Raw genomic sequence first — 12,282 nt, 5'->3', positions numbered from 1 at the left:
TGCTAGTGGTAAGGAACCCACCTGCAATGCAGGAGACCCAAGAGACACTGGTTTGATCCCGGGGTCAGGAAGATCGCTTGAAGGAGATTTAAGGCATGGCACTCCAGGAACCCACTCCAGGATTCTTGCCTGGAGAATTCCATGGACAGAGGAGCCTAGCGAGTTACAGTCCCTAGGGTCACAGAGAGTTGGACACAACTTAAGTGACTTAGCACACAAGCACGCACCCTATGATGAAATGAGCAGTGTCTTTTTTTTAGGACCAACAATAATTCTTAGATGCCTTTTACATATTTTTTGATTAGTTACTTCTGCATGACTTGCTGTTCCAAATTACATTGTTATAGTATTGAAGAGTAACAGAACATGCCATCCCAAAATATGCCTCTTTGGCATTAGGATTATTCTGAGCAACTGCAGATACTAGAAAGCTCAGAAAACAGAATATTAGTTATACCCTTTTGTAAGGGACATTTACATTTATAAAGGCAGTCTCCTTCTGTGTCTCTCTTGTGACTCTAAATGACAAGAGCATCAATGGAGAAGGCACTGACTTAAATCTGCGTAACAAACCTTGTGCTTATTTACTCTGCTTTTCCTGGTAAACTCCCATACACACTCCAATCTCTTCTGTCTTAGCTGAAGATGCTAAGATTTCAGCCATCCCAGCAAGTTACTCAGTTTTCCTGGGTATCACTCATGTATACAGGAGTATACATGTTAATAAACTTTAATCTTTTATTGCAGGGGTGTCTCAGCCAAGAACTGAGAAAGGTAGAGGAAAAAGAATTTTTCTCCCCTACAGTCAAAACAGTGAAGAGAGCCCCAGGTACCCTAGATTAGTTAGTTTAAAAGATTTTCCAGTTATTTCTGTAGGTTAGAAAAAAGGAGTTTGAAAAACCTTTACATATTAAACATTTGCATTGCCACAATCTAAAACTGAAAGCTGTGTTTGGAGTTAGCACAGAAAGATGGAATATAACAGTTTATCATAGTCAGAAAAGTTCAGATGTTAAACCCATAAATTCTTCTTCACAAAATAAGTTGCCTGCCCCCTAGAAAAGCATAAAGACTACTATTCAAGAGAGGACCTTTTATGGAAATGGTATACAGCACATTTTTCCTCAAACAGAAGTTTCAACAGAAGTGGCTTTTATTCCTCCATATAAGACAAAAGATACAACTATTACACTTACATCTTTAGGAGTCGTGAGCCTGTCGATGCAAAAAAAAAAAATAGTTGATCTGCAGAAGAAATGAAAAATTTTATTTGAGCTAACCTGAGAATTATAATCTGGGAGAGAGTCTTTGAGAAAGTACTGAGGACCGGTCATCCATTTGAGGTCAAAGCACAGTTATAAGGAGGAACACCATTGGGTTCATGAGCAAACATATGAACAATTATTAAATTAATTGGCATACTGGCCCGGCCCAGCATCTTGGATCAACTGTCTACTTCCTGCGTGTCTTCTCCTCAACCTGATGATCTGGTAGCACTGGTCTTCATCCATTTGGGATATCAGAAGTAGGAGTTGCAGAGCCTGATACAGCCCCTTCCAGTGTGGCTATAAAGAATCCTTTGTCTAATGTATTTTCCAGTATGCACACTCTCCTTGTTGCAGGTCATGGGGCATTTGATCTTCATCCAAAGATAGATTACTGAAACAACCTTTACAGTAATTAGTCTTGGGCAATAAATACAAAAACCTTAAAGACAACATGAGAACATAATGTCCTTAGTAGAATTTTTCCCTCTAAAATTACCCTCATTTGTATAGAATATCGCCAAATTAAGATTTGCAAAATAAGTCTGGCTTCAGTAAACTTGCTTGAAAGTCATAATTAGCTTGAAGGGAAGGGTTTCCTTATATATATGGAAAATACAAGTTCAAACCCAAAATATTTCAGAGGGAAAAATACTTATATTCATCAATTCACTGAGTCCTATGTGACTAATCTTTGATCTTGTTATTCTGTTAATCAGATTTAAGAAGCCATCAAGCTTGTCATTCTTTTAATTTCTTACCCACTTCAGTGGTATGATCTGAAAGTTATTAGAAACCTATCTATAGCAATTAGAAAGTCCTTTTTCTGTATCTTCTTGAAGATGAAGCTTTTTTTTTTTTGCAGAAATCATCAGAATAAAGTAGTAAAGGTCTCTACAGGACTTAAGAAGGCATCTTTAAAAGATCTGACTACAATGCAAATGAACAAAAATTTTCCTATTTCTGTGGCATACCACGATTTATGATAATTATGACTGATAACATTTTGTTAGTGTGTACCATGTACCAGGTTTTTAGGAGCTCAATATAATTTCTACATCTACCCATATAATATAACCTAAGAAGATTTGTCACCATTTGACCATGCTTCCCATGTAATTTAACATAGCAGATAAGCCTAATTAATTTATTATCTCTTCTTTGATAAGTAGAGGAAACATTTCTCTTGAGGTGTTCCAGGGGCCCTTTGGAAAAAACCTCAGAGTTATCTAAGAAGTCAAAAGAGTTTCACTTAGAATGTGATCTTAAGTAATTTTGTCAAAAATATTAAGGTCTCAAAGCACTTAGTCACAAACAGGATCATGAGTAGTTCGTGATTGTGCTTCACGATTACTGTGAAGCAATACTTATTTTCCCTTAGTCAAAATGACAATAAAAGGTTTCAAAACCAAATACAGAAAGGTATAACAGATTGCTTAAAATGTAAAGGAATTTTACAGTATGTTATCAGAAGCAGATTAATATTAGAAGAAAATTTTGAAAACCAAATTCAGGTTTTGTACCATTTTTCCCTTTAATATTAAAATTTGTATACTCAAATTTACTTAGTCCTGACCACCCATAGAATTCCATGCTTAAGATTCTTTTCTCTTCAACTTTCTATATTCATATTAATTTGTTCCTTATTTTCTTTCCCATTTAGAAATAACCAGCTTTATGACAAAATTACTTCCCATTCCATTAACAAAACACATTTTCATTTCTTATACCTTTTTCTTCCTTGCATACAAAGATGTTTTCCTTATTAGAAACCTTCAGTTCAGTTCAGGCGCTCAGTCGTGTCTGACTTTTTATGACCCCATGAATTGCAGCACACCAGGCTTCCCTGTCCATCACCAACTCCCGGAGTTCACTCAAACTCACGTCCATTGAGTCAGTAATGCCATCCAGCCATCTCGTCCTCTGTCGTCCCCTTCTCCTGCCCCCAATCCCTCCCAGCATCAGAGTCTTTTCCAATGAGTCAGCTCTTCACACGAGGTGGCCAAAGTACTGGAGTTTCAGCCTTAGCATCCTTCCTTCCAAAGAACACCCAGGGCTGATCTCCTTCAGAATGGACTGGTTGGATCTCCTTGCAGTCCAAGGGACTCTCAAAAGTCTTCTCCAACACCACAGTTCAAAAGCATCAATTCTTCAGCACTCAGCCTCCTTCACAGTCCAACTCTCACATCCATACATGACCACTGGAAAAACCATAGCCTTGACTAGACGGACCTTTGTTGGCAAAGTAATGTCTCTGCTTTTCAATATGCTATCTAGGTTGGTCATAACTTTCCTTCCAAGGAGTAAGCGTCTTTTAATTTCATGGCTTCAGTCACCATCTGCAGTGATTTTGGAGCCCAAAAAAATAAAGTCTGACACTGTTTCCACTGTTTCTAGCAAAAACTTTAGAAACAAGTAATTATGAACTGGTTTGCCAATCAGGAAATGCTGGCATGACAAACTGGACATATACGATAACCCAGTTTCTTTCTTTCTTTCTTTTTTTTTTTTTTTTTTAACACAAGCCTCTTAAGATAGAAGAGATTTGGGGCATGTTAAAGGATTGTGGGCTTTGGACTGTTCTGGAGCCACACCTCTGGTTCTGTAAAAACTTGTTTTGTAAAACAAGCACAGCTCTTTTTAATTTCTCAAAGGAATGCATGGCCACCTTAATGACATCAAAGGACTGATACGCCCATCCACCTTTGGTAGAATGTTTCTCATTTCCTTGTTTAACTTAGTGTGTGCATACGTGCATGCCCATTCATTCAATCATGTCTGACTCTCTGCAGCTCCATGGACTGTAGCCCACCCAGCTCTTCTGTCCATGGGATTTCTCATACAAGAATACTGGAGCTGGTTGCCATTTCCTTCTCCAGGAGATCTTCCCGACCCAGGGATCAAACCCATATCTCTTGTGTCTCCTGCATTGGCAGACAGATTCTTTGCTACTCAGCCACCTGAGAAAGCCCCATTTAGTTTGGGGAGAAGCCAAAAAAAAATCCAGTCAGGCTCTGAATATCAGATACATATCAGTTTAGTCAGAAGTGGCCTCCCATCTTGATTATCTGTTCACAAAAACTTTTGAGGGTCCACCCTGGGTTTAAGAAATTCTTTACCTAGAGCACTCAGTTCAGCCTTTGACCTGAAGATGCTTACATACAGTCTTAGGTGGTCTCATTTCTAATAACCATTTAGTACTCTCTTCAGAGTGGAAGGGTAACTCAGAGAATCACTAGAATACAAGGACTCAAAGGACAGAGGAGAACATAATTATGTCAGCTTATAAAGTTTTTGTTTAGGTACCTTTCATTGAGGTTATTTGGGGAGTTTTGAAGCCTTTGGGGGCTTCTGAATACCAATTAAATAGCTATTAATACAGTATTTCAGGATGAGAGCTTTCTAAAATGTTAACAATTTAGAAGACTTACCAACTTAAAGGATACAAGGAGCTAGCCCTATATTTTCTCCTGCTAACCTCAGTTTAGAAAAGAGAACGACTCTCATCACTTTTATTTCCAGTAAAGGGATCCAGGAGAGAGTGACATGACAAGCCTATTCTGCTAGGCTTTCTCTCAGTGCAGTTTTGGAGTGCCCAAGAATCCCACCTTGGCCATTCCAGGGTGGGATTTCCTTTAATTCCTAATTATGTAAGTACTTGTAAGCATACAGAAACCCAGCTGGTATCCCAATAGGTTGCTGTCCACCTGGAAGCTGTTGGGCCTGAGGCACAGTTTCCCAGTATTGATTTAGTGGTCGAATTTCAATATGCATATAATCTGAAATTTCTGAGGACTCTGTGGTGGATCAGATAGATGCTGCTTCTCACTGTAGTTCCCCAAAGATTTGCCCTTGGCTCAGTTTCTTCCTCTGACAGTCTACTATGCCTTTGGGTCATTCGAGCACTGGATGATTTATCCTTACTGTGTGCATCCTTAGAAGAGCAGTATTTAATTTACGGTTATAGTGGAGTTCCCCTGCTGCACCACCACTGCCAGTCACAAGGATTGATCTTCAGACACTAACGCTAGGTTGTCAGTCACCCGAGAACACCACGTGGCTGAAAGAAGCAAATGTCCTGTGTTCTTAGGAGCTAACTAATGCAGTCTCTGTTTTACTACCAGAAGTTTTTTTCCAGCCATATAGCAACTTTTTTTTTTTTTTTAATTTAGGCCAGTTTACCAAAAACACAATCACCTGTGTTTCCCTGTGTCTCCTGCCCAAGATCCCCTCCATCCTTGTGTAGGAAATGCATGTGGGACTCTTAAAAGAGTCCAAGTCTTAAATAAAAACAGCTCAAATAAAATTTTTAGGATTATCAAGGCAATAAGATCCAGATACCAGAAGAACTCACTGAAACACCTAAGAGGTACCAAGAAGCTGGTGGGGCTTAATGGGTCCATGCTGGTATCGAGTGCTGATTTGGGGTAGACTCTAGCTGTCCTCATGGGTGTATCTGATATCCTGCCAGCTTCACTATGCATATATCAATGAAAAAATCAGTAGTTGATCTGAGAAAGAAATGGAAAATTTTATTTGAACCCACCTGAGGATTATAACCTGGGAGACAGAAAGCTGTGAGGACTTAGAAGTCCAAGTACAGTTCTGCAAGTTTTAGACGAAGGATTATACTTCAGATGATGTGTAAACAGTTTATACAATCCAGAACTGCATGTACAAAGTGAGGAGTGGGTCATCCTGACCCTTTACAAGATTAAGGAATGCTATCTCCTAAGGAGATTGGGTTGATACAAATGGACAGTACATGCTAAAGGGGAAGGAGGAAGCCCAAACAGGCAGAAAATAATTTTCTATTTAGGGGGCATGCCATAAAATACAACAATTACTTCATCAAGCTAAAAGATACAAGGTGGATGCTAATGGGTAGTTAAAAGCAACAGTTGAAGCCAGAGTCAACAAACCCATCTCCTTTTTATAGTCAGGAATAGGCTGGAAAAGCCAGTGTTTTTCTGTTCTACTGGGAGGTTGAGAACACCTTCCTGATTGAGCCTCAGCCTTACTATACCTGCAAAAAGGTTCAGGGTCTAAAACTCAGTTCTCGTTACCTCTTGGGGAATAGTCACACAGCGATTTTTCATTAAAGACCAACTGATAAAGCACATTTCCAATGGAGAGTGTGCTTAACCCCAGATAGTAACTGATTAAAGCTTCCCCAGATCTCAGTTTCTTTTGTCACCTGCTTAGGAAGGCTACTTACCTTAGATCTTAATTCCATTTGCAGTTTTTAGTGAGGATTTCTAGGTGTATGGGTAGATTTCCCCAGCCTGCTGACCTTGTTCAGATTCCAGGGTGATTTTCCAGCAGGAACTTGGGAGCCTGCTAGTCCCTAACCCCACTTTCAGTAGGTACTGTTCATGGAAGGCAACTCTAAAAGCAAAGAACCTTTTTGAGTACAAGGCCAGAGAGAATGAGGACCTAGGAGTAATATAAATTTTAAGTTTTTTGTAAATCCTGAGGACCACCATAAGGCTGCCAGCATTTTATATTGCCAGGTATAGACATGTTTAATAACTCACATCTGAAAGATCTTTCAATTTATTGACAAAAGGCAGGGAAGAACTGAGGATAAAAGTCATATTGAATGAATTTAGCTTCATGAAAAATGACAGTCTTTTATATTTCTGTTTTAACCTTTCTGGGAGAAACTTTTATGAACTGTCACACCATTGACAAACCATTATTAAAAACATGAATATTTTGGAGCTGAAAGTCTCAAGGAAGAAGGCACAGATTTTATGAGATGTTTGATATAGTATGGCTACTACTGTGGGTGGTGGGAGTCACTGGCAGGCTGAGGTGGTGAGGGAGAACTTAGAAGGTAGAATTTAACATGCTGTATAACATTTTTCCATTTGACTGGAATAGAGCATAACTGTCCACTAGAGACAATAAACTTGGAAGGTAGTCTGTGCTGGACTTCTAGCTACTTAGAGGAATAAAATAAATTGTTGAGAACAAATTAGATTGTGTATCCTAAACTTACTGTTTGGTTCTGCATTTCTAGCAGCTGTGCCAACAACTTGGCTTTCTCGTTTCACAAAACCTTTTCCCTTGCTTTTGTTGGGGGGTAATTTTCAATTTCCATTTGGATTATACTTCGAAAAAAAAATTCAGTCTATTTTCTGTTTTCTCTCTCTCATTCCTAACTTCTCTTAGAGCACCCAGGTAGCTCCAAACAGAGTCCTCGGACACAACCGCGAGATGAAGACTATGAAGGGGCTCCGTGGAATTGTGATAGCTGCACCTTTCTGAACCACCCCGCACTAAATCGCTGTGAGCAGTGTGAGATGCCACGGTACACTTGAATTCCCAAGAGTCTGCACTAGGTTGAGAGTGTAACTTTGAGCACCCGTTAGAAGAAAAGGAAACCTGGGGAATCTGTTCATCTACCCGGCCTTTTCATTTCAGACGACATGGGGTGGGGGGTGGGGAGAAGGACACTGTAGCCACTTGTGCTCAATAAAGGAAAAATGGGGAAGGTTTATCCCCCCGTGTCTTAACTCAGTGCAGTTAGAGATAGAAAGGGATACTTGAAATGGGGAAAGGATTCACTCCTAAAAGAATGTACACAGAGAAGTCAAGAGCTCTTCTGTGAAACCCCAATCATTCAAGTTACTGCTGAGTGACCCTTATTTTATAAACTAGAACTTTGAATCTTGGTGTAACATGTTACAGTTTATGCAGACAAACTGTGAATTGCCAGAGCAGACTTACCTGGTCACAGATCTCTGGAAAACCCAGGCTCCCCAGGCTTCTTCCTGTTGCTTCCTACTGAGGAAAAGGATGGGAAAAGCACTCAGAGGATGTTTTTGGTGGGGGGCAAAACAATAAGGGTATTTGTAATTGCTGCTTTTTTCAGGGGTAATTTCAAACACAGAAACAAGATGTTTTAAAATGTGACTTGTAGCAGTCAGGAATTCGGCATATCATGCCCTTTGTTTGAAAGTACAATCAGAGGTGATAATATTCCTTTTGCTTGTACAATGATTCATCAAGCTATATCAACACTGGTAACTAAGACCTAATTATGCCGCAGAATAGATAGATTTTTTAAGTTACTGCATGCTTTTATTAGGCCACTGGTTTTTAAAATAACCAACAAGTCCTTATAAATTCTGATTTTATGAATGACCTTCTCGTAAAACTGCGCTTTGCCAATAGCATAGTGAATGTATGCCGAATGTAAATCCATTCCAAAATCCACTTGGAATCTTGAGCTCAGCTGTGGTTCTATAAGAAACGTTTGCAGTCCATAGAGCCGCCCCGCCTTCCAATTTTGTGATGAGTTCATGATGTTTACAGCACAGAGAATACTTGTGCCATAATCCTAATCTAGCTGAAAAAAATTACTATTACTTGTTCAATAAAGATGTATTTGCACATATGTTAACAAATCAATGTGAGGAAAATTATAGTTAGCCAATATCATAAAGTTGCACACTGTGCTATTTGGGGAGGAAGAAAAGGCTAGGCAAGAAATAAGATTAGGAGAAAGGTGAATACAAAGGACTTTGAAATTTAGAACTTAATTTTTACCATACTGTATTCAGAGATGATACTAAGTTTGTTCAGATGATACTAAAGCACTCTTTATTTATGAAATTAGAAACTTAGGGTATAAATAACTGAAGAGATATAAAATCATTTGATTCACTAAAGTGCACCACCAGAAAATTATTAATAGGACACTGAATTAGGGCGGTTGACGTTTCTTCCAAGCTCAGAATTGGATTTTGGAATCTCCCCTTATTTGGGTACATGTAAACAGCAATAAAATTGGTAAGTTTCCTAATCCTAAAGGATTTTACCTCAGGTTATCACCTGAGGAGTATCTGCTCTCCCATACCAGCTGTCCCCCTTCTCTTTCACTCACACACAGGCACGCACGCTCGCTTCAAGCTGTCATTATATGCTAATTTAGCAGTAATCTCTGGCAGATCTGGAAAAACAAGCTGCACTTAATAGCATAATGAAACCAAAGGCATAATAACTTATCATAGCTTTCCATCAAAATCACAATTTCACACTGTACCTGCAGCTCTGAAAACATTTTTTTCATACGTGGACAATGTCCTGAAAATATCTACTTGTCTCACAGAGTCAGCGTGGCTATGTAATTACACTGATAAAACATCTCTCATATAACAACTGTGGCAAAACTGTGAAAATAAAGGTGAGAAAGCAGACGGGCTTAAAAGCGTTGACCTGAAAATAGCACTTATTCTCTAAAAGCTTTTGTAGCACTGGTGTCTGTCAGTCTCCAGTAAGTCTATCAGTCCTACTGTTCTGTAATAATGCCAATGCCTTTGCCTTTGTATGGTTTCATATCTCTTTAGAGATGGTAAACCCCACTTGGTATTAAGTAACAATATAGGGTAAAAATACATATATTGCTTGATGTTCTAGCTAAAGGTTTACCCAGTATTCTTAGTGATGTGCTGAAGTGGCAGCAGTTAACTTGGCAGTTGTCAGTTGAGGGTGAAGGTAGCATGTATGAAAACAGTTTGATGCTTTATTAAAACCATGTAGATGACTTTAAAACTATTGCATGAACATACATCCAGGTTATTGAACTGTTATCACACAGTAGATGCATGGTTCCAGTCCCTTGGTGATCTATCTAGTAAATTATTGTTTTCACCTGCCAGGAAAAATGAGATACCAGTCTTATTTGATAGGTGTAGAGGGTGGGGTTTGAGGCATCAGAGATTGATGTTTAAGGGAGTTTTGTATACGTTCCATTTCTGGTTCTGCACATGTTTCATACACCAACATAGGCTGTAGTCAGTTTTTAAAATTAGCAAAATTACTTGACACCGATACATTTGATATATTTAACTGTGTCCCATATATAGACTACTTCTGGCTTGTGACCAGTTTGAACAAGAATTCTGTCACCTTTAAAGATGCCTTTTAAGAAGGATCTGGCTGCTGAGGTGCCTATGCTTTTTGGATCAGTTGGTGCACTTCTTGTTCCCAGTAAAAAGGTGTTTTCTTAAATTACAACCAGTCTGAAATATCTGGTAACATAGACCTGACTATACATTTTACATTATTTCACTGTTTTATAAACTGAGTTTTTTGAAAGCACATTTGTCATTTTGTCCAAGTACATCGCCCCTTACATTTTGAGGTAGGTCTTAAAAGTTTAAAGTGGCAAAAGAGGAGCCAGAAATTTTCTAAGGCTTGTAAAATGTTTCAAATAATGACCTTGTTTGAGAGAGTTAGAGGCGTGGTGTTCTAAACAAAAGAAATTCATTGTAATAAAGGTAGTTTTAGAGCAGATTAATGATGGTGGGGAAAGTGTTGCTAATTTGTTTATTTCCCTGAAAAAATGGGAGTGTGATGAGCAGTTTAATAATTTTTAAAGAGCTGGTCTCAACTTGAGTACTTATAATTATTATAAGAAATCAATGTTTCCTTAAATTTTGACATTGCTTTGTCCCGGTTATCTAAGGTTCATATTCCAACTTTCTGTGGCAACTGAACTTTATATAGTATTTTAAAAGGTAACTAATGTTTTTGACAGTATAAACAAAAAGCAAGAATATAAGGCCTAGAAAAATTGTCCTTCAAAAATATCAATGATGTACCCTGGAATGTGAAGATGTCCCCTTATAGTTTAAATTGATTTATTTGAATATTGTAATCACTCTTCAGACTTTGAATGAGTTGTTACAGTGTGTATCTGTATATCTGTAGAGAAAAATGACAACTGAAATGTAACTTTAAAATCAATAAATTTGGCACTGTCTGTTGCACCACTACTGTATCTTTTTGAAAGAATTAACAGTATTGTCTTATTGTAAAAGGTAATTCTGATGATTCCACATTCACCAGACATGTATTTTTTTTCCTGTATTATTTGCATCCCCAAATATTTAATACAAGTAGGTTTTGCACGGCTTGAGCATTCAGAGATTAACAGAATGACGACTCATTTTAATTTCTAAAGCCATGAAATGTTGCTTTGAGACTGAACAATTCTGAATTCTTATTTATAATGACACCCAATATCCATGTTTCCCTACTGTAAAAGAACTGATCAGTTTCTTGCCTACAACAGCAAGAACTTATTAAATCTTGTAAATACCGTGTCTCTTTTAGATTTCTGTGTATGCTGTGAATCAGATTATTTTGAGGTGAAATTGTATTAAGACAAAGGCATTTGAAAAGGCTATGCATGCATCAAACCTCCAAACAGTACATATTCGGAAAGTCAACGATTCCTGCGAAATAAATTAATAAAGTAAAAGCAAACACTACATTCTGTATCCTTTCTGTGTAGCTAGAAATGATTTATAATATCAAACCAGTCTAGTTCCTACATTCATATTTCTGGACTGAAATATGCTGTCTCAGAAACCTCATTATTCATCACATCTCTGTTCTTCTGTTAGAAAATGTACTCATGTTATTTTTGGAGTATTAAGTATTTGTACATTACTGTAACTTAGAAATTGGTTAAAAGTATAAATAAGCAAATTTTATATAAAAGGTGGCATATGTTAAGAATTTACATTTTTCACTCCACTTTAATACATGTTACTTACAAAAGAATGACTGGTTCTTTTTCTTTATATCATTTGTAGTTAGTTTTTCAAAGGGAAATAATCACCCTCCTAATCTCTATAGTCACCCTTCCCAACTTGTGCACAGAGAATATTGCAGATGAATTTTTGAAGATAGCTTTTTCAATTATTAGGCTTATTTTAAAGTTAGAATCACTTCCACTACATTTTTTACATATATGAAAATTGGCAGACATACATACACAAGTTCAGTTCAGTCGCTCAGTCGTGTCTCACTCTGCAACCCCATGGACTGCAGCACGCCACACCTCCCTGTCCATCACCAACTCCTGTTGTTTAACTAATGTCCATCCCACCATCTCATCCTCTGTTGTTCCCTTCTCCCACCTTCAATCTTTCCCAGCATAAGGGTCATTTCCAGTGAGTCAGTTCTTCACATCAGGTGGCCAAAGTATAGGAGTTTC

The 12,282-nt window shown here is 38.0% G+C and overlaps 1 protein-coding gene across 8 annotated transcripts in view; it reads left to right on the top strand.

The window, feature by feature from the left end:
• Window positions 1-11,551, top strand: part of TAB3 (TGF-beta activated kinase 1 (MAP3K7) binding protein 3) — a 94,475-nt gene extending 82,924 nt beyond the window's left edge. For 6 of the 8 annotated variants that reach the window (XM_025276857.2, XM_006058084.3, XM_044936968.1 and 3 more), the window contains one exon: window positions 7,443-11,551. In XM_025276857.2, coding sequence (XP_025132642.1) covers window positions 7,443-7,591 — 149 coding nt within the window. In that variant the 3' untranslated portion in view covers window positions 7,592-11,551. Of the gene's footprint in view, window positions 1-2,130; window positions 2,647-7,442 lie in introns of those variants that run through there. The other 2 variants (XM_025276858.2, XM_044936970.1) reach the window with 2 other exon arrangements.
• The last annotated feature ends 731 nt before the right edge of the window (window positions 11,552-12,282 follow it).

This window comes from Bubalus bubalis, chromosome X (assembly GCF_019923935.1).
Source record: "Bubalus bubalis isolate 160015118507 breed Murrah chromosome X, NDDB_SH_1, whole genome shotgun sequence".
In the NCBI taxonomy this organism is placed as follows: domain Eukaryota; kingdom Metazoa; phylum Chordata; class Mammalia; order Artiodactyla; family Bovidae; genus Bubalus; species Bubalus bubalis.
The sequence above is the reverse complement of the archived record's forward strand: the minus strand, read 5'-3'. Positions and strand labels throughout refer to the sequence as shown.